This window comes from Falco naumanni, chromosome 8 (assembly GCF_017639655.2).
Source record: "Falco naumanni isolate bFalNau1 chromosome 8, bFalNau1.pat, whole genome shotgun sequence".
Classification (NCBI taxonomy): domain Eukaryota; kingdom Metazoa; phylum Chordata; class Aves; order Falconiformes; family Falconidae; genus Falco; species Falco naumanni.
In genome coordinates, this window is record NC_054061.1 from 20,694,955 (window position 1) to 20,722,242 (window position 27,288).

At 51.6% G+C, this 27,288-nt stretch overlaps 1 protein-coding gene across 2 annotated transcripts; it reads right to left on the reverse strand.

The window, feature by feature from the left end:
• Positions 1-17,776: 17,776 nt before the first annotated feature.
• On the reverse strand, positions 17,777-23,922 carry LOC121092174 (protocadherin-10-like). Of its 2 annotated transcripts, XM_040602688.1 has the most exons (5): positions 23,222-23,922; positions 19,819-22,763; positions 18,628-18,722; positions 18,471-18,559; positions 17,777-18,222 (listed from the first exon to the last, which is right to left on the reverse strand). In XM_040602688.1, exons 2-5 carry the CDS (start codon positions 22,303-22,305, stop codon positions 17,963-17,965), a joined length of 2,931 nt encoding a protein of 976 aa, XP_040458622.1. In that variant the 5' UTR covers positions 22,306-22,763; positions 23,222-23,922; the 3' UTR covers positions 17,777-17,962. The 2 variants fall into 2 exon arrangements, with proteins under 2 accessions (XP_040458622.1, XP_040458623.1); XM_040602689.1 differs by lacking the exon at positions 23,222-23,922 and having other exon boundaries at positions 18,664-18,722; positions 19,819-22,916.
• Between the last annotated feature and the right edge of the window lie 3,366 nt (positions 23,923-27,288).

Below are 27,288 nucleotides of genomic sequence, written 5' to 3' on the forward strand. Positions count from 1 at the left end.
ATTGCTTTACTTTGGTTTCGTTTGCTTTTTTCTCTGCACTATTCCTTCATTCCTTCTCTTCTTTCCTCTCTCTGTGTCTCCTCTTCCCTGTTCTGCTTCCCCTTCTTTTCTGCTCCTCTCTTCGACTCTGCTTTGTCTGCTTAACCAACAAGTTTTCTGTATGACTACATCACTCTCACCATGAAGCACGGACGTGCCCTTTGGCATGAGCTCTCATTCCTATTCCCTAGTCTTGTTCCACTTCCATCTCTTCAGACAAGGAACACCCTTCCTGATTCCCTACAGTCTATTTCCATCTGCATGATCCACGTAAGGTTCCTGCTTCTTTCAGTCAGGCATGCTCTTTCAGCACAACACAGCAAGAACCTCAGTACATGGGCACATTAGTCCCCACATAATACCTCTTACCCCTCAGCATGCAAAATTCACAACGGAGTTAAAACCATGGCACTACCACTGAGAACATCCCCTTGACTCTCAACACAACCACTCCAAGAAACGCATTAGGGTCCTTCCTCTATCCATACTCTCTGTCACTTGTTCACACTGTGCCTGGGAGCGGCAAGAAAGGAATGACAGCAGGCAGTGCTGCTTTCCTGCTCCAATCATAGAGTATCTTAAGTTGTAAGGGTCCCAATAAGGATTATCGAGTCCAACTCCCAACCCAGGCAACATTCAGTCCGTCCAAGATAAAGATACCATAACGAAACAAGAACAAAAGTACAGCCGTCTCTCAAATTCATGAACGGCTCTACCTGTAGCATCACTGGTTGCTTCTTCAGAAAAGATTTTCAGGAGAAGGGAAGTGGTTCTGATTCTAAAAAGGACAATTCCCCTTTGTGTTATCAGTGCTTTCTGGGGAAGATGGATGGGAAAAAATGATCCACGTTCTGCTAAAGCCTTGGTATCACTGGACAGTGCACAGTGGTCCCTTATGCACTTTATCACAAGGGAAGCAGGAGTGACACCTGAAAACTACGGACATTCTTTCAGTGTCAACCTCAGCACAGAAGACTGGAAAAGCCATCTCCCACATTGGAAGCCAGTTCTTCATAACAGGAGAGAGAATAACCTAAGGATCCCATTCTGCCATACTGAAACACAAGTTTTGCCAAAGTGCGAGGATATGCAGGACTTCTGGAAGTCCTGAGAGGATCCCGGGTAAACAATCTTGTGCGCCAGGCACCATCCCAAGTTTTTCTACTTTAATCATCTATCCCAAGCACTGGAAAATGAGGTCTCCAGCTAAACAGACATTCTCCAGTTCACTAATGACACAGTCCATGTTCTACACAGCATCTTCACTTCCTCAGGGAAGACTCTTCCCTACTCAAACTCACCCTTCCCATGGTAGGTGCCCCAAGCTCTACTCCATGCCACTCAGAAGTTCACTGCCACAGTACCCAGACAGGTCTCCACCACAACAGTAATACTTTTTTTTTTTTTAAAGAAGAAAAAGTTACCATCTCCCACCTTAGCAAAGCCAGGTGCATGGCTGTGGGAGGATTTCAAAAACTATTTGAACCTTCAGGGCAAAATCCACCACCTGCCCACAGAGCTCTCATCCACCCTCATTCACATTCACCATCACCTGCCCCGAACTCCCGCAGGCAGCCAGGTGCAGCACACCAAGTCTTGCAGCCACCACATTTCCCACAGCTGGGTTAAGGATGAGAGTAACTTCTGCCATTACCTCTGCAGCTCATGTACACAGACCACGATTCAGAAGATTATTGAACATGATTGTGCCTACTGACCTTTTTGTATTCCTGCTGCCTGATCTCCACAGTGCTGCTGGTTTATATGGAAATCTGTTGCTGAAGGTAGTCAGGCTTTCTGTTGACAGCAATGACGTCTTGATTCCAGATCCATCCTTGATGCCATTTTTATATGGCCTTATGCCATCAAAACACAAAAGATGAACTCTTCCTACTGCGTCTTTGTAACTTACCTGCATTTCCTCATCTCAACCAGTGACAGTGTTTTCTCCCCAAGGAAGACAGACTGATCATATTTCATATCCCAAATCCTTGTGGAAGTTTAGCCTTTGAAGAGTTGCCTTTCCCTCCACCACTGCTCTTGAGCAGAGCAACCCACAGTAAACAGCAGAAAGGACCTTTGGCAGACACTGCTGCTGCTGGGGACTGACTTATTAAGGCCATTAGTACATCTCTATTGCATTCGTAACACCCACACAGGTTTTGTCCTGTTGTTTAGGTCTCCACAGGGATTTTCTGCAGTCTCACAGAATTATTACTATAGACCACATGTAAATGGACAGAAATCTATCCTACCAAGCAGAACACCATTCGTTAACTTTTTCCAGGTGCACACAACAGAATTGATATTTTTGATAACAGAGGATGGAAAAGTAAGATTCTACAAAGCACAATTTTTGCCAAGTTAATCTGGAGACAAGTTTCTGGCTTCTGAGTTTCCTCGAGTTTTCCATCAGTTTGTTTTAATTCGTGTAGCTGAAGAAAATAAAGGTTTGGGTAGAGATCACTATCTTGACTTTTGCATAGGAAGAGATGCTGGAACATCTTCCATCAATAAATTCATCATGCTCACTCCATGTGCATCCAGGATGAGAACTGTTTAATCAGAATAGGTTTTGGTTTTGTTCCACACGCACACCCACTCTCCACTTACCAGCTTGCTAAGTTAATCCACTTACCTAGAATAAGTACATCTTCACTGGAGAAATATTTCATGCCATATTAATAGGGATGAAAGTATAATGTTGATGTCAGTAAAAAGAGCACCATTTTATTTTCAAGTATCTTAGGGCTGTGCTAGGATCTAAGTTAAGTTTGCTGTAAAATGTATTAGAATGTTTTAAACCAGTAAAAAAGCTGTTAACGAGATGACAAGCACTGATGTCAAGCATACAGGACACAGTGTCCTTTTTCCTGTGGTCTGAACACTTGTCAGCATCGTTTCTATCTCCACCAAGCAGAAGCTTGAATAAATGGTCCGTGATCTGAGCTTTAGTGAAGAATCAAAGTGTTTCTACATGTAAAAAAATAAAGAATCCGATATAACCTACATGTTGGAAGAGTTGTTTCTTGCTTACTCAAATCCAGTGCATGCGAGATTCTCACATTCTGATGAAATCCAGCTACTACCCGAGTAACAGTAGGATAGTGGGTGGCATTGGCAAATCCTTAAGCACTTTAATGCTATCACAGATGTACAACTAAGATGTCTTTTATAACACCTGCATTTATAGCAAGAAGCTACAAAGGTCATAAGAAAAAGCTGAGATGATCCTGAAAAAAGCTCCAGGTTTGTGGAAGGCTTAGTTTAGCTACTCCAATTTTGGTCAGTCTCAGAGTATTCCCTGTGCCTCTCACTAAGCAGTAAGACATGAGGAGTGGTGATCCACATCAAGAAAGAATCTGTACAGAAAAATCAGTAAGAACTACTCACCTTTACACCTTGAAAGCTCATCAACTGTCTGAGCATTACCCTGAGCCTTTTTCATTAGACAGGAAGGAGTGGAAGCCTAGTTAAACTGCTGCAAAAAAATCCCACGAGCTTCGACATCCCAAGTTCAGTTTATCCATCAGAGCTCATGAAGTCAACACTGGATTCCTAGATAAACACGTACAGCCGAATGGCAAACACCAGCCGAAAGGTTCGCTTTTTCTGCCGTTCTTTAAACAGTAGAGACGGGCAAGACTTTTCCTGGCATATTTGGAAAGCTCTAGTTCGACGTCCACTGAACTCAAAGCATGACTTCAGTTACACTTTGAGACAAGTAGAGGAGAATCGTCAAGAAACAGAAAAGCAGCAGCTCCGGCAGAATCGCCTCCGTGACACAGGACGCTTCCAGCTTTAACCATCCTCGAGATGGAAAGTGCCGCACTGCAGCTCCAGATCATCCCGCTCAGGGCGACTGTCCCCATCGACACGGATGCGGAAAGAAGAGCCCGTCCCCGCCTGAGAGGCAAGCGAGCTCCGAGCTCACGCTGTCGAGTTTGGTTTCCTGCGAAGCGGGTCCTTCACGTCTCTAACGCAGTTCAGCAGTTAGAGCAGGGCACAGAAAAGCCGAGGTCTGGTTTCAAAGCCTTCCTGAGACCGAAAGCTTTTAGACCAGCCTCCCCCACCATTCAGTAATGCCCTAATCACCGGGAGAGGGACCGCCCGTACGGAGTCCCACCGGTCCTTCAGCGGGGCGCTCCGCCCTGGGCGATGCCGGCGGAGAGGCCGGGAAGGGGGGGGTCACCTGGTCGCTCAGCGGCCGGAGCACGCATCGCCGCGGGGTTCAGTCCCCGCTTCTGCACATCCCCTTCGGCAGCCGCCGAATATAAGGGGGGCAGGCTCGGAGAGCTGGGAAAGGACACCAAATCCGCCCGTTTCCACCTCTGTCCTTCAGGACACTGGCAGAGCGGGAGCCTCCGTCCCCTGGCCCCTCTCAGAAAGCTGCCGGCGGTGCCCGCTGCCGTGTGTCGTTCCCCCCCCCCCCACCCCCCGCTGCCCAGGCGGTGACGGGAGCCGCGGCGGGGTCAGGGGGAGCCCCCCGCAGGCCTCCTGCTGCCCGGCTCTCCCCGCCAAGCCCAGCGCCTCCTGCGGGCCCAGCACCCTGAGCCAGGCGCTGCTCGCCCGGGGAACGGCTCGGCTCGGCGCAGCCCTCCCGTCGCCCTCCGCGGGAAGCGAATAGCCGTCCCACTCGGAAAGCGCATTAAAAAAATATAATAAACAGTAAAACCCCCAGCCACTTCCAAACCGCTCCCAAGGCAGCGCGCCCGTCCCTAGCAGGGCACCGAGCCACCGGCCGACCGCGGGGCACTTCGCTTCCGCCCCGCCGCCGGAAGTACCGGCGGCCTTTTGCTGCTGCTGCTGCTGCCGCCGCGGCGGTGCGGGCCGGAGCCGCAGCGGGGCGGCCGGTCCGGGGCTGGGCTCCCCCGCAGCAGCCGTCGCGCCGCGCGGGCCTGGCCCCTCACTCGTCCCCGTCGATGGGGGAAGCGCCGGGCTTGCCCGTTCCCAGCCGCGGCCGGGTGGGGCTGTGAGGAGCCAGGCCCTCGCCCTCCCCGCCGCCGCTCCGTGCTTCACCCCCAGCTGCCCAGGTTGTCGGCCGGGGTTACTCCCAGCGGGGTTTATGGGCCGTCTGGGCTTTCTCACGTCTTCAGTGTTTCAGGGGTACGGTGCCCCCGTGCTGCCCGACCCCGGGTTCCTCCGCTACGGCAAGGCGCGTCTGCTCACACACAGACACCAACACACACCCCGAGGGCGGGCAGGGGGAGACGCCCTCCTGCAATACCCGTTTTTGCTATTCACCCCGTGACGAGGCTCGTTGACAACCCCTCCGCGACCCCCCCCCGCCCCCCCCGCCCTCAATTAACGCAGCTGACAGCGAGGTGTCCGCAGCACTCCACAAGCCCGTTTTCCCGGGTGATAGCGGGCACCGAGGCCCGTCGGCGGGCTGAAGGGTAGCGGCCCCGCCCGCACCCCTGCGGAGCCCCACAGGCAGCTGCGCTGTTACAGCCAGCCCGCCCCCTCGGCTGCCCGGCCCTGGGAGGGGCTGAGCTGGGAATGCTCGCCAGCTGGTCCGGGAAAACACACCAGGTACCGTTAGAGGTGCAGGATAAAACGTGGAGAGTAATATTTATGGGCGGCAGTTAGCACCGACCCAGGGGAAAGGTGGGCGAGATCAGCTTCCTCCCCCCCGGGGGTGCGGGATCTCGAAGGCAGGCGCAAGTTCCCCGGGAGCTGGCCGAGCCTGCGGGGCTAGAGAGATGGTGCCCATACCCGGCCTGAATCCCAATTCTCCGCACATCCGTGCGAGATCCTGTCCCGGGGGGGGGGGGAGCCCCCATGTTGTACCCCCCTGGAAGAATTGTGCGGAGACCAGGCATCCCGGGGAGCTCGGCTGCCCGATCCCATCGCCTTTCATTTGCTAAGTTCTTTCCCCAGACACCATTAGAGCTCCTGCTTGGGAGCAGATGGTTTGCCTCTGTCCCGAGGTTCATCCCGGACAGATTGCATACAATTTATTAATAACGCAACAGATGCTCGGGCACTTTCCAGCTCAGATTATATTTCCTGATTGCTCAAATCCCGATGTGGGTGAGCTGCTCTCTTATCTTCCACGGCCCCTTTTTGTGCTTTACCAGCACCGACCTGACAAGGAGGGAAAGGCTGAAGCCCGTCCTTCGCCCCGCACCGCCCCCCACTCCGATCCTGCCTATAAGCGTACAGGAACCGAACCAGGTCTGGTGCTAGCCCGGGTTCGTTCCTCCCAGCCCCGTGTCCCGGAGGGAACCGGCGCTGCGTGCTGCCGGGGCCGCCCCGCTCCCCGCGGGCACAGCACAGACGAGCCGTCGGGGTCCTCCGATGCTGCTCCCCACGGCGGGGCTGGAAGCCACCTCGCCCGTTAGTAGTCCGCCGCGTGGGTGCCTGGCAGGGAGCGACATGTTGTGACTCCTAGTAAAACAGCAGGAGTTGGAACTTAAACCCTTTATTTCCAAGGGTTATGCTAACTGGGTGGCGGAGATCCAGGTTCTCCCTCCCGGAGCTGCTTTCTGAATTGTGGGAATCGCTGTATGGAGGCGAAATTAAAAGAACCCCATGAAGAAAAGCAATACTGCCCTTGACACGAACCTCCCCCAGCCTCGGGCAGTACGGGCAGCAAGACAGGCAGAGCTGAGAGCCAGTGACCCCACACCTTCCTCCCTGACATAGGGTCTTAAGAGAGGAAGGGGATGTACAGGGAGAAACTGCTTACGCCCTGTGAGTCCTGTCCTGGAACTAATGACGATGCTTTAAGCTCCAGAAAAAGCCATCACAGACCTTTCAGCAACACTGCGTTCAATTTTAATGTATAAAATGGGCTTTTCTTTGCTCTGTAGGGAGAAGCACAAAGGCAACAGGTTGTTTATACTACTGAATAAACTAAATGCAGGTCTCTGAGGGATCTTATACAAACCACTTACCTTGAAACACAACCCCACGGGAAGGTGAACTATGAAGGGATGCATGGTTAATGTTTTACATCTTCAGAGCAGCATCCAAGTGGCTGGCTCAGCACCAGCTAGCATTAGGTATCACAAAAGGTAGGGGCTGTGGTTATAATCTGGAATGTAGAAATAACTTGTAAGGTATAAGCAGCTGGACATTTGGTGCTGCAGTTTAGTGGAGCATGATATAAAGGTTAACCCTAAAGGCTAAGGGCTTAAATTAAGTCTTGAAGCTAAAGGTTAATTGTTAGAGTCTGAAGGGAAAGTGCATTTATTATTAGGATGCATGCCATAGTGTGGTTTTAAAAAAAAAAAAAGGAAGCATGGCAATCTTTTCTGCTCAGTGGCAGCTGGGCTCAGTAAAAGGCACTTCTGTGAATGCAGGTGAGAGACACTCTCAGCAATAACAGCAGAAGAATATTAAAGTCTGTTACATTTTTCATAGCTCCTGACATTTGCAATATAATTCCACTTCCTTGCATTCACCATGCTTCCCATGCCCAACAGATTTAGTGCAGGGGTGAGTTTTCTTCATTTCAGCCTCTGTAAATAAAGTAAGACAATTATGCACTTGCAGGAAAAAGAATTCTTTCTTCCTTGCTCTGCAGTAGGGAGAGTTGTGTGAAATGATGGCTTGCCACAGAAAGGAGAATCAGGTTGTAAAAGCGGGGGATGTTGTGTTAAGATGGCCAGTGAGCATAATGTGAGGGGTGTGTGTGTGGGCTATCAGAGATGGAGGTCTTCGTAATTTCAGGCAGAAACCGTGTAAAACCTCACACCCTGCTCCCCCAGCAATTTTCTTTCCTACCCATAGGTTCCCCTAATAACACAGATTTCCTGAAATGTCCACCAGAAAGGGAATGAAGGGAAATTCCAACACTGGTACAGGGTTCCTGGTCAGATAGTGGCTGGTTTATCCAGTTTTCAGTGTTCTGCCCATCTTTCTTCCTTCTTTCTGTAACAACAACTACAAATATCCCACAGCAGAAATTCTTACAGACCATTAAATTGGACAAATTTCTCACCATACACTGTAGTTTTTTCTTTCACTTTCCTTTCCTGCACATCTGCTGTGCAGGTCCTGAAGGCCATCTTCTTTTTTCTTTCACAGACCTCCCAGATACATATGTCCTCAATGAGTTTCCTAGGCCAGGTCACAGAATAAAGCAGAGAATGAGGAAAACCCACAACAGCAACAAAATTGTTTTCTGCGCTGATAAGTGTTCTTCAATTACTTATCACTTTGTCCCCCTGACAAATTGTCACCACAGTGAGTAAATCTTTTAAAATAACACACACATTTTAAAGGAATGTGTAATTAAATGATCTGTTGCTGTTTTGCTAATTTTCAGTGATGACCTCCTCATTAACAAACTCAAAAAAGGGGGAATATAAGGCATATCCAAAATAACAAACTTGCAAAGTAGAACCTTCTAACAAAATAAGCAAAGCCAGAAGGATTAACTTCCTACATTTTTTCCCCTTATTCCACCATAATTGCCTTTAGAGTGAAAGGCTCAGCTGTACTGTTCATCACTTGGAGGACACATCCATAAAGACACAATGGAAGCATGCTCTGAAAGATCAGCCAGATATACATGCAGAGGAGAACTCAGCCCTCCCCAGAGCAAAGGCATGTAGAAGTGTTTAGGGAAGAGAGAAAGGTGGGGGAATCAGGGCGGAGGGAGCCGCTATTCAAAGCAGGAAAAAAAAAGTTCATTACCCGCATGTAGACTCTGCTTCTGCTGGTACAGATTTTTAAGCAGGTACTGGTGGTGATGAGGGTGCAGGGTTAGGCACTGGGGGTTGTCCTTGTACAATTTGACAGGAAGGCACAAGCTTCCCTTTGCACAAGCTTTCTCTAAGCTGCAAATCCAGTACAAACCTCTGCCCACATTGCCAGCAGAAAGAGGTGAATTGTCATCAGTGATTCCCAAAGGCCTGGGCAGTTTGGAAAACTGATAGGACCAGCTGGTCCTCTTCCACCTCTCCTAGGTCATACCACAGTCTTAGCAAAAACTTAGCAAAATACTCTTCTCAATGCCTTATATTCCCCAGACTTCTGATGTTTAAGGTTAGATGAATGATCCTGGGCATTGTCAGGGAAAGACACTTACTTCTGCTCAAGCAGTACCAAAATTACAAGGTTGCCTATGTTTGAGGTGGGAGTCCAAAAAGCTGGGGCAGTCAGCAGAGCCTGGCTGGTGTGCAACCAGTAGCAAGGCATGGTTAGTACAGGGTACATCCAGGCCTTGCTAGGCTCCTGGAATCTCGGTTCCAAATGAGTGAAACAAACTGGTTTTCTTGATAGCTGTGCAGAATATTGCATTGGGCTATACGTTGTAAGCAAATGTAATGCAAAAAGGGAAATGTCCAAATTGTCTCTTTTCTCTCTGTGGCCACAGCAACATGTCCATCTCTTTTAGGTTAAAGAAAGGAAAAAGCTGTAATCACAGAATAGTTGCATTCGGAAGACATCTCTGGACAACACCTAGTCCACTCCCCTCAGCTCAAAGCAGGTTGCCCAGGACTGTGTCCTATAACTGATTTTACTCCCCATGTTTGATTCTTTGGGATCAGCTTTCAGCATTTGCAAGCTGAAAAAGTGGATTTGTTTTAAGAGTTTTGCTTGGTTTGTTTTCTTAGAGACGTATCTGCATCATTCTTCTTTTGGAAGTCTTTTTATGTACATGAGCTTAAAAACATTCTCTGTCTTTGTCAAGCCTGCTGTTCTCTACTCATCTTTAAGGCAACAACCAGCAGTATGCATACCAAAAGATTTTACTGAAAAAAATCCACTGTAAAGGAGCAAGCAATCCAGTTAAGCCAATGAATGACAGCCCCACAACCCCAACCTAGAAAACACTAAAAGCTGCATCTAGATTGAGACATAATTTGCCACCAAAATTAAATAAACAAACAAACAAACAAACAAATAAATAAATAAATCAGCCTTAAGCACCATGACGTTCATGAGGAAAACAAAAACTAGTGCAGATTAGCAGCCTCTTCACTTGGAACTGGTGTTAAAAAAACCCCAAAAAACCCCAAACCCCCCCCCAGAAGCCTGACTCTCAATCTCAGCCCTTGTAACAAATCCAGATAACACACAGTCCACTGTGTTTTGCCAACTGCAAGATACCATGAACTGCAAATTTCCATCAGCCACCCTGGTGGCAGCATGCACACCTTTCCCTGGTCTCTAATTTTTTTCCTTTCCTCAACATTTTGGTCTCTTTTGGGCCGGTGGACACTCAGGCCTGCTCCACATGAAAACACACGCTTATGAGATCTGCTGTCTCTGGTTGCTGCCCAAGGCCTTAGTTTGGCCAAAGGGCTTACTAGAAAGCTCTAGATTGAGGGATTCTGCAGCTGCTTTATTTGTTCCCAAGGATGTCAGGCAAATGCTGTTCTTCCAGTTTTTTGCTAACATAGTCTCCTAGTCCACTGCCTTGTTTACCATTTCTTGGTTTTTCCACTGAATTCCAGAAAGAAACCAGACACAATCCTAATGAAAACCTTGGCATGTAAAGGGAGAATTTATATTTCATTTCTTTCCTTTGTTATTGGTTTTACAAGTGATTGCTCATCAGAAACCAATTACCCCAGAAAGGCTTGGGTTTGGGTCCCTACTGATGTTAGCAGGATGAATAGCCTCATTTACAATCTCTCAACTGGAAAACAAAAAGTAATGATAATAATAATAATAAAAAAAGTCTTTCCTAATTCTCTCTGCCTCTGCTGTAATTCACAAGAAAATTAAACTAATAACTCTCTTCTGTGAGCATGTTATGCAGATGCCAGGAGTCAGGGATAAATGGATGAAACTATCCCAGGCAAAGTCCCTGGGGAAGTAACCTCTGAGCAGACAACTGTTATGCCTTGCAAGATTCAGAACTTCTCCAGAAATGCAATCTATACAGAGAGGAGGCTGTTTCATTTTTCTTTCTTCTTCCCCCCGCCTCTTTTTCACTTGAATTCCACCTTCAGACAACAAAAACTTCCACTATTTTTTTGCTGGACTCATTTCCCACTCCACCTCCATTTACTGTATGCATATAGATGTTCTTTGTGAGGACAATTTTCAATGCCAACAGAATCAAGCTTTTCACAAGTGGCTGCCAGAGTGGTCTTCCTTCTTAATTCCTTTAGCAGACAGACAGTGCTTTACTAGATAAGGAAGGGTTGAGGGAAGACAGGACTGTCCCGATTTTGTTCCCAGGCTCTGTGCTGTGATTTGTCCCTGCAGCTCAGATCCAAGTTTTAATATTTTTTTCATCTTTTAAAAGATGATATAACATTAAACCAAAGTCTGTAACTCATCCCTGATGGTCTCCAAGACAGAAGGAGCAGACATGATCTTCTAGTTCCTCCCTTGCAAGACTGGAAGTGTCTTGCTGGTCAGCTGGGATATCAGGTGTAAATTCACCCTGGTTTTCAGACACCACAACACTGCACACAAAATAGCTCAGTAGACACAAGCAGCAGCAGATAGGATGGTTTCATCCCAGCTGAGTGCTGGTGGTGCTATGCAGCATGTGGGTAACATGGACAGGGCACAGTTTTTACTGGGGATTTGGCAGTTTGCAGCATGGGATCTTCATTGTTTCACAAGATGACTGAGGCTGAAAGGGATGCCTGGAAGTGACTGGGTCTGCTTTCTGTTCACAGCAGGGTCAGATTTGATCCATCCTCACCAGTAAACTATAACAGATATAAAACTTGAGCCAAAAGAGTGGCAGAAAAGAGGGCATGAGGGTGGACCCTGCAACTACAGTAGGAGCATGCTGAAGTCTGTTCAGATATCAAAGGAATACAACGGTCATGGTAAGTGTCATCTGACAGGCACTGGGGAAGTCAAGTGGCTCATGTCATGTGGCACAACCAGACCAGAGGACTCTTGGGGAACATGGGAAAAAGTTGAACCCCAGCTGTAGATCTCCTTACATACTGGGACAACTACCAGATTATTTTGCACGGGGAAACTAAGGGGAAGAAAAGATGGTTTAGGTAAGCAAAATGAATATAACATTGCATTTCCTGGCAATAGAAAAATTAAGCTTTAGTTTCAGGGACTGATTTCAGGATTACATTCCTGAGTTTGGTCTTCTAGAGGAGACTCAAAGCAAATACCAAATATGTTCCTCTGGTCTCTGATAAAATGCTACTGACAGACAGGTGCTGGGCACATAGGGCTTTATCTCCACTTCTGGTAAATGATATTAAAGAAAGATCAAGAAGGAGATTGGGGACAACAGGGATCCTACAGATGGGATTCGGCCTCAGGTCAAACTCCTTACATTTAGATACCTGGGTGGAGTATCTGTACTTAGGGGAACTTTGGAGATTTAGTCAATACAGACTGAAAAACTGCAGCACAAGAGCAGTGATAAACTGGGTGCAAAAGAACAGCAGCTCTTTAACAGAAAAATAAAGCCTAGAGCCCTCAGCTCTCACCCTTGTCAGTATGAAAAATATTTGCTTTTAGTTAAAACACCAGCAAATATGAACATGGACTTAAGAGGAGACTCATCAGACTAGTCAGGCTTCCCTGTGATGCTAGACTCTAACCTCTGAATTTCAGATAGACTTGGGCTGAAAAAATCCCTGTAGAGATCTGTCTTTGCGCCACAATGATTTCCAGTGCTTTTTAGGGGAAGATTTGGATAGAGAAATTCAGTGACTCATTGCAATGGAACAGAACAAATTCAGACAGCTCCTCTTTTCTCTGGGTTCACATAGCAATTTAACCCCAATTTTTCTATTTCACGTGCAGTCTGCTATCACAGTCTCTGCATCCCAGTCTATCATAAATCCTACTAATGCTCGTAATAATTTTCTTGATTGATGGTTGCTTTTCCCACTTCTTTTTAGGTAAGCAAAAAGTATAAGTATGATCTATTTTCTGTGCAGGCAAAATGTATGATAAGACATTTCTGGAGCTATTTAATGATATTTTCTGTTGTAGACATTATTGAAATGAGCGGATTTAATATGAAGACCTTAGTGAACCTTCTGGGAATCTTTGCGCTCTCTTCATTTCTTCTGATGCATTTTTTCACCTGTTGTTGCAGATATTCCTAGCAATGAATTAAAATAAATATCTTATCACAAATGCCTGCAGTTCCTCTGGATGTATTTCTGATGGTTGACTGCACAAATGTTTTATTTTTCAATCCGTTTAACATGAACTTGTTTGCCCTGCTTCCTGGCATTGGAGAAACACTTTGAATTCCGAATGCTGAAATAAAAATCACTGCTATTGTTTAAAACATGCAAAAATGTATCATTTATTCAAATGTAAGATTTGTAAATCATTAAATTTCATAGGAGGCAAATCATTAGTCAAAGTGCAGACTGCACTAGAGGTCATATTTAATTTATTTTCAAAGCCTTCATTCGTGCTTTTTGGTCCAGTATGTCGTAAGTTATTCAATGCACAAAGGTGTCTACTTATGTCTCACAATAATTAAGCTGATTAAGTCATATTATCACTAACAGGAAGCATTAATTTCACTTGAGTGAACACTGCAAACAGAGTCAGTGACATTTCCACCACTTAGATTGAAAACACATTATAGGCAAACCAGGGAGGCAAAAGCTTCACTTAGCCCCAGCCTGTTTCTTCATCTGATCTCTGTGGAGGAGTTGGCAACTGATGTTTTCAGAGCAGTAAGAAAAGAAGAGGTGCAAAGGAGCAGGCAAAATCAGCACGTGACAACCATGCAGACCATTTTTCAGTGTGGCAGAGGCCAAATTATTATGACAAAAGCTAAAGGATATTTATTTCTACAAAATATCTACTGAGCTCAAAAAGGAAGCAGGAGGAGGGGATCCAGCCAAGAACAGCAGGCAGTTCTGTACAGTGAGTGCAGGGAGGTATTTAAGACACTGAGGCAATTTGAAAAGAAATCAGGATGGACCTTGACCCGTCTTGGCTAAATTAAGGTGTGTTCGTTCTGGCATCATCTGCAAGTGAGAAGAGAAGAAAACAAAGCCCTGCCATCTTTGGAGACTGTAATTAGCCACTAAGTGCCACAGACTTCAGGCTGGAATCAGGACTCTCCAAGGTCAATGAGCAGACTCCAGTGGTCCCCATGGATTTTAGCGCTGTCCTGCTGATACTGACCACTCTGGGGAGCTGAAACTGCCTGTATCCCTGGCTCTACCCAGCCTAACCTGACTGTGTGCCAGTGCTGTGTCCCTGCTAAGGTTTCTGGGAGCTTCACCAGCTGCTACTTGACTTCATGCATGGCAGACTGAAGTAGAGCTGAGCACCAGCCCCTCTAGGTCTTCCTCTTTGTCCTCTTTTCTCTCTACCTCTGGATTAATTTTGTCTCTCTGGTACATATTTTCAAGTCATTACAGAGAGATAAGTCTATCCAAAGAGTCTCTTCAACAATAGCAAGAGCATGAAAAAACCCTATTTGTGCTGGTGCCCAGAAGCACTATGTGCCTGCCTAGCATGGCCTGCAGCGTTTTTCAGCCAAGTGCACCACATGGCAGCTTTCCTGTTGTTGTAGAAGCAAATCTCACACTGGCTGGCAGGTCCCTGAAAGCCAGATTTGCCTCTGGATCTCTGAGAGAGCTGGAATATATGAGAGGGGCATACAGAGAGTGTTCTGTTTAGTATGTCTCCAAAGCAGCTCTCATGCCCAGTGCATTACACTACAGAACCTTGCTAATGCTCATGAACTGTGCAGGACTGTAAGCACAGGAAGAGTTGTAAAAATAACTGGTTATAGGGCAAAGACCTTGCATTTTTAATGACACCCTGTACCTATGGGAGTTCTTCAAAAGAGATCTCATCTATTAGATGGACGATTCTGACCAGGCATGCCCTTTGAAGAAGGGATAGTAGTGTGGCTGAATTAGGTTTAAGCAAATCCTCTCTCCACTAAAGCAAGCTCTTTTTTATTTTCCTTTTTATCAATGTGTTGATTGAGAAAAAAGATTGAAACTGAGCTCTTGTCAGCCCAGGATTTCCGTGAACTAAGTAAAAGGAGATCATCAGGGAACGTGGGGTGTCAGGGTGCTAGGTGGGCTCTGTATTGACCCTCAAATCTCTTTTGGAAAAGGCCTGACCTGAACATGCAAACCTGGGGATCAGCAAGAGGCACAGACGTGTGCTTATCTATCTCATCTCTTGTGCTGGGGATGGCCAGGAGTAATGGAGAGGGAGGCAATTTACTGGACATCAGTTGAGCCGTGGTAGTAGGGGTTAAAAAAATGCCAAGAAAATACACTGGAGAGTGACACACTTGTGGGGAGGTGGCAAAAGCTGGCTGCTTGGTTGCTCCACCCCAAGAATTTCCGAAGACAAAAATGTAAAGCATCACTTTCAAATACCTGTGGCTTTGGGGATCAATTTTGAGACCAATTTCCCTATGGGAAGCCACACTTGGGAATCTGATACAAAATGCCAGATCCGTGTGTTCATTTAGCTCCTGGATACCATGAAGCACATGTACCAGGTGCTTTTGCTCTGTAAGCTAAAATATAGCTAATGGCTTGGCCCTGCTGCAAAGGGGCTGTGGCTGAACGGCTGAGGGCTCACAGGAGGGGTGCTGCAGTCCTCTCCTAATGCCTGACCAGCTTCACCTGAAAATGGCAGGGAAGATATCGCCAGAGATAATCCAGGAGAGGGAGCTGCTTGCTGCCCCACAGGGAATCTGATCCATTTGACGCTTTTGTTACTTCTTGAAGGTTATTATTAATTTTATTATATCACTTTGCATAACTCTCTTGTTCTTTTGAAGGAGTAAAACAGGCTAACGCTCTACAGAGATCTCAGGCAGTGGCTGTCTGGTTTTGGTTTTTTTTTTACCCTCTGCAGAGGCTATTGAAGAATGCACTCAGCATAAGATCCCTCATCCTACCAACTAATTGGGACAGGGAATATTTCATCTACTCACAGCCAGGCACATGTGAGCTGGGACTGAAGTCACCAGAAGCAGCCAGGTCCCTTTCATGTCCAAAGACACTGTCCTCCTGAGTCGCTGGCTCCCAGGGGACTGCTTTGAGTGCTCCCTGCCTCCTGCTTCCACTAAAGAGCACAAGCATGTTGCCCACTTGTAGACAAGGGCTTTTCTGGGTTAATCCCAAAAGCCGCATTGCAGCCTCCCCAAGCCAGTTGCTGAGTAAGCAGGGGGTAAGAGAAGGACAGCCATGGTGTGGCCATCTCAGGACTTCACCCAAAGCTGAACCACTTCCCACATCAAGTTGAGAGCCATCCCACCAGCTGATACTGTCTTGCCTGTTCCCAGGCAGTTGGTCCCTACACCTGGCACACATCCAGATTATCTCTGTTACTCCCAAGACAAGCTGGTGGGTGGAGAGCATCCAGGGGAAAGCTTAAGTGAACCATAGAAAGCAATGCACAATACCAACAGCAAGCCATTACTGCCAGATCCAGCCCCTCTCCCCAGCAGTTCAAAGCTCCTTATGCCCATACCTTGCTGCTAATCCCTGCAGAGTCTCTGCCCAAGCTGGAGCATAGAGCAAGGAGCTGCGTGACATCTCCAGCACACAGCTTCTCCTGGACAGGACCCTAAAGTTCTCCCGCGTCCAGGGAAAGAGGGAAGGGGACCTTGAGCCCCCAGTATCCAGGTGAAGTGAATAAAGTGAGCTCTTCTGGGATGCTCCAACAACTAAGGAGGCCAGAGGGGGACACATCTCCTGGAGCCAAGAGCTCTGCTCCAAGAGCTGACAGCAATTCCTGCTGTCATGTGCAGCTCAGGAACAGCCAGCAGCCAGGGTGAGCTATTAAAATACAATTTATTGGTACAAATCAGACATCATGAAACAAACCTGGTTTAGAAAAAGCTGTCATGTTCTGCACAGATGGATTGGAAATGAACTGTCCCATGACAGGAGCAATTGGCAATGGTGGCAAACAGACTGGGTGGACAGGTGTAGGCTGGGCAGGGTAGGGGAGAGACTGTTCTGGGGCTGGAGTTCTGCCCTGGAGGGCTCTTGACAGCCAGCTTAAAGTCCTCAAAGAGAAGCAGGGCACAGCAGGAGGTATCTGTCCTGTGCAGGTGTGTCCCTCAGTGCAGGGGTTCCCCAGGTGTTCAGGACTTGGGGAAAACAGAGATCCAGGTGAGGGCAGGGGGAGGAAGGAGGAGGACTGTCACCTGCACTGGGGCCCTCTCCAATGGCTTGAAACTGTCTTTTGTTCAGATGATGTTGCCTTGAACTAAGAGAGTTATCCAGCAGGGCCTCACTTTGTTCATCTCTCAGCTGCTTAAGCTTTCAGCTCTTCTGGCCATCCAGCCTGTGTGTCCTCCAGCCCACGCTGTTCCTGGAGCAAAGACTGGTCCTGTATTCTAGGCTTTGGGTCTCCAGTCCTGCAAGTGTTGGGTCATGGTTTGAAGGGCAGCACCCAAAATGGCTGGGGTTCGCACTCATTTCCTGGAGAAGACAGACACCAATGGCTGCTCTGGTCATGCAACACATCCCACTGGATCTCAAGGACAGATAAACGGTCTCTGTCCCAGTACATAAGGTCAGGCTTGACTGAACCAGGCTTGGTCTGCATACATTTTCCATGCCTATTGGGACAGAAATACAGGCATGCAGCTCAATACATTCACACAGCCAAACAAGACAAAGAAGTGACAATGTTTACAGAGATGGACAACCCCTAAGGGGACATGGGAATAGGTAAACTCAAGGCAGATTTGCTTAAATCTGGTTATATGACTCCCCATAGCACTTGCTGCCAACATAGCTCTGCAGAATGAGATGGGAGTAATACCCTCCGCCCCCCCCGCCCGCCCCCCCCCCCCCCCCCCCCCGCCCCCCCCCCCCCGCCAATCACTTTTCAGTCTTTTGTCCTTAAATCCTTTCCCCACACTCTGGTGAGCCACTATCCCAGCAGCCTCACAAAGTCCGGAGTGGTCCATACATGGAGTGTGCTGTGGGTGGACCTAGCAGCTGAAATAATGCGAATGATTCCCAGGGCTTTGGGCAGAGCCACCCAGGCCCAGTGCTGGTCACTATTTCAGGTCATTGTTGATAACCACACTGTCATGCATGTCACTGTAAGTTGTCATCTTTTTCCTCTTGCCAAAGGTAGAGAAGCTGTTCTTGTTCTCCCGGCCCAGGAAGAGGGGCCCGTCTTTACTGGAGAGTAGGGTGGGCGTGCCAGGGATATAGACATTGTGCTGATAATCCAGGGCTTCAATGTGCCCTGGGTACAAGGGGCTGTACTGGGGTGTCCAGATGCTGTTGGTGCCTGTTGAAGCCTTCTGAAACTCTGGAGGAAAGATGAGCATAAGACTGGCTCAGGGGAGGTCACACTCATAGCTCAGTGAGACAGTAACATCCATGTCCCAGCATGCAAGCCTGTGCCCATATGTCACTGACCTCCCCTCTGAGCCTGGACACCCTTTCCACCCCACAAACCTCTACCGCTGCTAGTAACAGGGATGTGTTCCCCCCACAGCACCTCCACCAAGTGACAAGAAGGTCTGGTTTTCCCAGCCCCGGTGCCCCAATACTAACCAGAGACAGGGGTCACCAGTGTGCACAGCCTCTCATGCTCCTTCTGGAGGGCTCTGCGGATTTCCCCCATGTCCTCCAGGCTCTGGGAGCTAAAGAGAAGAGACCAACTCAAAGCTGCATCAGAGATAACATCCCTGTCCCCACAGCCCCCTTCCACCTGCTCCCTCTGTTCCTGCAGTGCTGGATTTGGTACCTCTTCAGGGCAGGTTGCTGTGTGCTTGGAGGCAGCCAGTCCGTGTTGGGCTGCTTGACCTGGAAAACACAGGGAAGGGCAAAGGTGGTTATTGGGACCCTCTGTTAAGCAGCCCAGACCTGCCAGCACAAGGCTTCAGTAGCCAGGGATGCAGGACCCCATTGCCTCTTTCTCCATGCCCTTTGTGGAGAAGCAAGCAACATGTTCTGATTTTAAGGAAACTGAGGCAGTGTTGAACCAGCCTCAGTTCTGGACCTTCCTCACCCTCCTGAGATATTGGGGCGTCTGGGAGTTTAAATGTCAAAGTCTGTCCTTCCAGGGAGGGAGAGGGGCTTCTCCTATTTCTGTTAATTTTAAAAAGCCTTTTTTGCAGGTGTGAGCCCAGGTCTCAGGCACCAAAGGGTGAGAGGTACGGAATTTGGCTGCATACCCGATGTCCCAGGGGGACTGCAAACAACTAGGGGGAAATCCCATTAACATATTAGAGAAGTGAGTCCAGCAGTTCGAGGAGACATATGTGGGGAGAGCCTCTTGGCAGCGAATCTTGGGCTCTCCTTGGAAGGGCTGTTTTATTAAAGTCAAACGTAAGTGGATTAGACGCCTCATCACTCTCCATCCTTGTAATCGTGTTTCAATGAAAGAGTCTTTCATCGGGAAAATTAGGCATTCCTCATTTCAATACCTAACAAATGTTGACATCAAAATCCCACCCCAAAGACCCCACCCCCCTCCCTGGCAGCACAGGCCAGGCCTAGGTGCCAGAACTGGGGACATGAGCAGTGCTGCCAAGACTAGGAGCAGCTCCCGGCTGAAACAGCGGGACACTGCAATCAGGCTTTTGCAGTGTGAGCTGCTCACCCACACAAAGGAGATGCCACCCCCACCACCCCACCTGCTCCCCAGAGCACTGCAGCACCTCCATTGCCTATGATGGGTGCAAAAGGTGGCGGGAAGGGATTTCCTCTCGCCTCAGCTAGCCCTGTCAGGAAGTGGTGGAGTTTCCCACTGCCTGACAGCTCCTAATTCCCGCATTGATCAAAGGCACGAGTTATTCTCTGGGAAAATCCGTGCCTGGTTTCTCTCATGGCAGAGGCTGAGGGAAGGGTCTGGGGGGACCCGCAGAGTGCCGATAAACACTGCCAGGCACAGTGTTACCTGCTTGGAGACCTGAAGCTGGTGGCCCAGCTGGGACCGTTTACTGGGGTCCTTCTCGTTGTTCCGTGGGGGGCTGCAGGGTTTGAGGAACATGAAGTCACTCTGGGCAGACTCAGGACCAAGGCAGACCTTGTAGCAGTAGCCTGGGGGGCCAGTCCCAGGCACATCAAGGCAGGTGGCAGCTGCGGTCCCTGCAGGGGGCTGCACCATCAGGTTGGATGTCTTCAGGCCATCAGAGGAGGATCTGGACCTGGGGCAGCAGTGGCAGCGGGACAGTGAGCAGCTGTCACCTTGGCAGGAGTGCTGCTCTCTGCGGCACCGAATGGCTGTGAGGATGAGGATGGCAAGGAGGAAGGTGAAAGAGATGGAGCCCAGGGAGACAAGGAGGTAGAGAGTGACTGGGGAGGATGAGGAGGCCTCAGGGGGGAGGCTGAACTCGCTGAAGTCGGAGAGAGTCTGAGGCATGGTCTCCACCACAGAAAGCAGGAGGGACACGGTGGCAGAGAGAGCTGGCTGCCCACCATCCCGCACCTGCACCACCAGCCGCTGCTGGGTTGCATCCTGTTCCAGAAAAGAGCGGAGGGTGCGCAGCTCGCCAGTGTCTGGTGCCACACTGAAGAGGGTGAAGTCAGTGGCCTGGAGGAGCTGGTAGGAGAGGCGGGAGTTCAGCCCCGCATCTGCATCCACTGCGGACACCGTGCCCACAAGGTAGCCAGGCCTGGCTGATCGCGGCACCAGCTCGGTGGCCACGGAACCATTGCGTGGCATAGGGGAAATGATGACTGGAGCGTTGTCGTTCTGGTCCAGCACAAAGATGTGGACGGTGACATTGGCACTGAGTGGGGGGAAACCCGCATCCTGTGCTTGCACCTGGATCTGGAAGCTGCGGATCTGCTCGTAATCGAGGGAGCGCAGGGCATACATGTGCCCACTGTCTGAGTTGATGGACACATAGGTGCCCACAGGCATGCCATGGATGTGCTCATCAGCAATGGAGTAGGACAGATAGGCGTTTTGTTGGCAGTCAGGGTCCAGTGCACTGACAGAGCAGATGGAGGCACCTGGTGCATTGTTCTCCATCACGTAGACGCTGTAGGAAGGCTGTAGGAAGCGTGGGGCATTGTCGTTCACATCGGACACTGGGACGGTGAGGGTGCTGCGTGTCAGCAGCGCTGGAGAGCCCATGTCCCGTGCTGTGATGCTTACATTATACTCAGGCACAACCTCCCTATCCAGTGCCTGTGTGGTAACCAGCGTGTAGTAGTTGCGGAAGGAAGAACGGAGCTCAAATGGTACATCAGGGCTGACCTCACAGCTCACACGCCCATTGTCCCCAGAGTCCCGGTCCAGAACGCTGATGACAGCAATGACAGTGCCTGGTGGGGCATCCTCTAGCACGGGCGTGGACACAGAGGTGAGGGTCACCTCTGGTGCATTGTCATTCACATCAAGGAGGTGCACAAGTACCCGGCAGTGCACGGCCACAGCTGAGGGTCCACGGTCCTTGGCTTGCACGTAGAGCTCGTGAAGGCTTGCCCGCTCATAGTCCAGAGGGCCCTTCAGCAGCACCTGCCCACTCTGGGGCTCTATGTGGAAGAGCTCCCGGACGCGCGGGGGTGCATGCCCACTGAAGGAGTACTCGATCTCCCCGTTGGGGCCCTCATCCAGGTCAGTGGCATTGAGCTGGATGACCAGGGTTCCAGCAGGGGCATCCTCAGGAAGACTCACACTATAGGAGGGCTGGTCAAAGGCAGGCACATTGTCATTTGCATCCAGCACCATGACGAGGATATGAGCTGTGCCTGAGCGCTCGGGGACACCGCCATCGAGAGCAGTGAGCAGCACCCGGTGCGCGGGTTGCTGCTCGCGGTCAAGGGCACGCTCCAGCACCAGCTCTGCAAACTTGCTGGCATCACTGCGTGTCTGCACCTCAAGCGAAAAGAAACTGTTGGGGCTGAGCCGATAGGTGTGCACCGAATTGGTACCCACATCAGGATCCTGGGCACTCTCCAGTGGGAAGCGGGCACCAAGCACAGCGGATTCAGCCACCTCCAGCACATACTCTTGCCAGGGGAAGGTGGGCGCATGGTCATTGATGTCCAGCACCTCCACCTCGATGCGGTACAGCTCCAGAGGGCTTTCGACGAGGAGCTGCAGGTGGAGCAGGCAGGTCCCCCCGGCCTCGCACACCTCCTCCCGGTCAATCCTCTCGTTCACAAAGAGGATCCCGTTCTCCAGGTTCACCTCCAGGTGCTGCCTGGCCCCGGCCCGTGACACGATGCGGAACCGCCGCGCTGACAGGGTGGACACGTCCAGCCCCAGGTCCTCACCCAGGTTGGCCACGAAGGCTCCGTGCTCCAGCTCCTCCGGCACGGTGTAGCGCAGCTGCCCACCCGCCGGGCGCGGTGCCGGGGGCCCGGCCAGCAGGAGGAACAGGAGGCAGCGGAGGAAAAGCTGCCCCCGCCCGGAGCCTGCCCAGGCACCCATGGCCCCGCAGCGCTGTCGAGGGCGCGGGGTCCCACCCGCGCCCCCGCGTCCCCCCCTCGCCTTCGCTCGCCCCTCGCACTTCCAAGGAGTTTCGGGCCCCCGGGGGCGGCGGAGTGGGGGCCCTGCCTGGAGCAGGGGGGCCGAGCCGCGGCCACCGGCGGCCGCTTAACCCTTTCCCTGCTGGCCTGCTGGGCGCAGGGAGGGGATGCAATCCGGGCCGCGGTGCCACACCAGAATAGCCAGAATAGGTCTACCGGAGACGGACGCACCTGGGGAGGGGGCTCGCTCCGGGGAGGTCCCGTTAACGGCGGTGGAAGCTCCCGTGAGACCGATCGCTGCCGAGGGCACCGGTATAACCCCGCAGATGCTGCGCTCGTCCCCGCGGTAGATTAAGAGGAGCCCGGATCGCGGCGGCTGCCAAATCCCCCGGCCACGTCCCCCGCCGCGCTGGTCCTAACCTTTACCAGATGGTTAAGCCCCTCCAGACTTGATTACATTTCCCTGCACACCGTTTTCCTTGTAATGCGGAGTTTTTAATTACCGGAGCAGGGGGGATTACAGCCCTGGATAAAGCTGAGCCCATCAGTGCGGAGGCACAGAAAGACCCCCTCCCTTCCCCTCCTTCCCCGCCTGCTCCCACCCCCGACACCCCGCCTGCCCACAGCACCGCGCCGCTAATCCCGCTCCCCCACCGGACAGCCCGCTGTCAGCCCCCTCGTGCTCTCGGGGCACGATCCCGCCGGAGACCCGATGACCTGTTCCCCCCACCCCCCAGCTCCCCCCACGGGCACAAACTTTCCGACCCCCACGGAAGACGAGGTGGGGGCGGGCTCGGACCGAGCCTCCGGTTCCCCACCGGCCCCCGCAGGGCGGCAGACGGAGCCCCCTGAGCCCCCCCTCCGCCCCGGCCCGGTACCGATCGCGGTCCCTCCGCTGGCCGATCCGTTCTCCCCGCAGACCCGTCTCCAGCCGCCGTCGTGCCCGGGCAGCTCCGCGCGGCGCCTCCCACCGGCGCCGTCCCCGGGGGCGCTCGGTAACGGGACGGGGCGGCCGCCTCCCCCCCCGCCCCGCGGCTGCTTAGGGCGCGGATAATCCTCTAACGATCTAGTTAAGGGCTCGGCGGGGCTCGGAGCGGCTTTAGCTGTGCAGTGATATTTCACCGCCTTTGTCTCTGCCTCACGGTCCCCGGTGAGAAGGGAACCGCCGGCTTCAACGCTCCCCCCTCCCGGGGACCCGCGGGGGAGGCAGGCTGCAGGGGCGACCAGAGGACGCGAGAGGCGGCGAGGCTGGAGGGGCTTGTCGGGCTGCGGAAAGGGGGTTTGGTCCCTGGGAGGGCAGCACGACCCACGCGGGACGTGCCGCGCTCGTGGGGCGGCCGCTTAGCGGGGGGGGGCGCGGGTAGGGGCGGGGGGCGCCGCGGGAGGGAGCGGTGCGGACGGGTCACGCGTGGGCCCGGCCGCTCGCAGGTGGAATCGGGACGGCTCCCGGTAAGTGACGCCCGGGGTGCGTGGGAAGCGCCGATCACGGCCGGCCCGGCCCCCGCACCGTCTCCCACGCCAGGACCACCCCTGGCGGCGTCGTAGTCATCTCCCCCTCGTTTCTTTTTCATGCCACCCCCCCCCATATCCCCGATCTGACCCCCCCGCGCCCTGCCTCACCGCCCAGCCCTACCCGGGGCTGGGACCCCGGAGGTGGGAAGGCTGGGACAGGGCTGCTCCGGGAGCCCCCCGAGGGCTGGCCAGGCCAGAGGGAGGATCGGGGGTGGGGGCGTGGGGGTGGAGGAACGAATGAACGAACCACACTGGACACAGAGATTTTGGGGGGTTTCGTTTCCCTTCAGTCCTCCCCCGTCCCTGATGAAGAGCGTTGTGGGAAATTCTCAGAGAGACTCTCGCCCTTTTGTTTGATTCAGATAAAATATTCATGCCCCCCGCCCCCCAACAGGTGCAACCTATTCCGGCAGGATCCGTGCCCCCCGCCCGGTCCTGCCTGCCCTTTTCCTGCTTGGCGGCCCCTGCCCTACTCCCCCTGCCCAGCTCTCCATGGCTGCTTGCTTCCTTGGGGGGAGATCCATCCTCGTGTCCCCCCTCACCTGCTTCCCCCCACCCCGAGGGACGTCACAGGATAGTCCCATCCTGTTCCTTTTCCTGCGTCCCCCAACCCTGGGGTCCATTCCTGCCTCCCCCCAGCCCCCACGATTCCAGGGGACCAAGGTCAAAAGTGGGGAGCTTGAGAGTGGGTACAGGCTTGTTTCGAGGATCCCTTCCCTGAAGGAAATAGCACAGGCTGGGGGTGGTTGGGGGTGCTGCAGAGGGATGTGGGATGCAAAAAAGAGCCTTGTTTGGAGCGACATAGCAGAGGAGGGTGAACAGCAGGATGGGGGAGATGACATGGGGACAGTCTAGCACTCCAGCTAGCACCCCACTTTATGTCCTGCAGTTCTTAAGTCCCCTCTTGTGATGCAGGGGAGTGTTCAGCTGCCAGCCCTGTTCTCTCGGGATAAGGAATCAGGACGCAGCTAGAAGCTTGTTTTTGGAAGACGCTGGAAGCTAGAAGAAGGAGGGGGGTGTGTGTGTCTCTGAGATGTCTTGGCATAGGCAGGCGGGTGGCCAGTTGCCGCAGGTCAGCGCTGATGTGCCTTGGCAAGGCCAGCCAGAGAGATCAGGGTGGGATGTAGCAGGAGATGCCGCGGGTTGAGCCGCCTTGGAAAAGCCACGCAGAGAGCAAAGGGTTGGGGGACTCACCCAGCTGCCTGCAGGCAATAAACCTTGCCCAGCCACCACCATCACTCCATTTTCCTGTCCACTGCATTCTGGGGCAGCAGAAGGGTCCGTAAGAAAAGCTGTCCCTGCCAGAACACACGTCCCTTCCCCCACCTCCCCAAGGCGCCCGTCTGCCCAGCCGTGCATGTGGGTTTGCTGCTCCTTTCTTGCTTAAAGCAAGAGCAGTTATAGTTTGCAGTGCCCAAGAGGGCAACCACAGTGGGAGGCGGGGGTCTCCTGAGTGAAGATGAGAGCAGCCCTGGCCCCGCGGCTGGTAAGTCAGTCCCTGGTTGCTTGTGCGGGGTCAGGTGCTAGGGGCTCTCTCTTTGAAGCTGCAAAGCTCTGTGCAGCAGGATGCCCTGATCAGTGCTCCTTCCCTTCTGAAGCTCTGGCTGTCTTCCCTTGGGAGGACAAAGTGGTGCCCTGAAAGGGATAGTGGCCGTCTTGGTGTGTTTTATCAGGGCTGGTGGGGCACTCTGCCTGCCCTTGGGTGCTGGGATGCAAAACATGAAACATGCCCCATCTCCTTTCAGAGGAGCACAGGGACACGATGAGAAGCTACGAACATGAGTTGGAGAAGGGAAATTCTTGTTAAGCATTAGGGAAAAAATCTTCACTGCAAGGCTGGTAAAACACTGGTGCGGGGACCAGACTGTGGCAGGAATTGTCATCCTTGGAGATCCTCCTGAGCACCCCGATTTACTGGCCTTGCTCTGAGCAGGGATGCACCAGGGACCTCCAGAGGTCCTGACTGATTAAAAATTTTGTGTGATTTGGAAAGCCCCAATCTGTAGCAACCCAAACTAAGCAGAGGGGAAGTGGTCACCAAGATGAGGGAGTTCACTGCCTGGAGAGCCTTGGTTTCAAGAGATTGTGGGTCCTGCGCTTGTCAAGGAGCCATTTCTTTTCACAGACGCCTTGTCCAGAGGTGGGGTATGGAGCAATGAAGGATGCTGGAGCTCCATTTGCACTGGAAGTCTTGGTCCATGAGCTCTGTCCTGCAAGGTGCTTGAGTTGCTCAGCACCCTTGTATTCCTTGGCAGCAGTGCAGGTAGACCTTTTGCACCAGGCAGGTTTAGACTCAGAGTATGTCAGTAAAGTTTTCCTGAAGTCCCATGTGGTTTGTAGGTGAGAAGAAGATGTGGTGACCAATGCAAGGGCCAATACTGGTACAGTACACTGGATTCCTCTGGCCAGCAACACATGGGAACAAGTGCACAACCCCTCTGCCTGGGACAGATGGAGGCTGAGACACAGGCTCAGCTCTGAGCAGACCCTCTGTAGCCATCGTCTATGTCTGAGCATTTTCAGGACATGGGAGGGCCAGTCCTGCTCAGCTTCTAGGTGAGCCAGTTCTGGCTCCCTGTAGGACACAAACTTCACTAGCAGCTCCAGCAGCCAAGGTCTCTGCTCCTGTTTCAGTCAGGGTGGTTTTTTTTTTGCAAACTCAAGCCTGCAAAGGGAGCTGCTTTCACAGCTGGTGGCTTGTCCTTCTTGAAGAAAGAGACCTTGGACTCAAGGCAGAAGAAGAGCTGTCCCCCCATTATCCTAAGAGCTGGGCCTCATGCTGCCGTGGGCATCCTTTTAGAGACTCTCCCCTAAGATGTCCTGTGGGAATGCCTCCTTTCCTCCGCGAAGGACTGAGAAGAAAGGGGGTCACTAAGCAGGAAAGTAAAGGTGGGCAATGGTGTGTTGCTTGCATGGGGGGAAAAGCAGAGGCCTTGGAAGAGAGGAGGTAACACCTCGCCTCTGTCAGGCACCGGTGTGACTGATCTTGGAATATTGTGCACAGCGCCTGCGCCTGAAGTTTTGAAAGAAGATTAAAAAACTGATTTAAGGCTTGGAAAAATATGTTACAGGGAGAAGTGTAAGTGAAACTGTCTGGACTCTGTGCAAAAAGAAGCTGGAGGAGGTTTGATGGTAGAGCCAGGGAGGTGTCACAAGGATGACAGGACAGTTAAAGGCTTGCAGACCCATGGCTTGAGCCAGCTTCACACACTGGGCAGTGAGAGCGGATCAAGGTGTCAGAACTGTTGATGGTGTCTATGTCTTTTGGTGTTTGCAGATCCATGTGGAACAGATGATGTGTTTGTCAAGCCCAAGTTCCCCAGTGTATCTTGATGAAGTGGGAAGACTGGCTCTGGCGAGAGGGATTCCAGTTCACCTCACCTCCTCCAGCAGAGAAATCACTGCAGCTGTCCCCTCCATGTGGGTGGTCCTA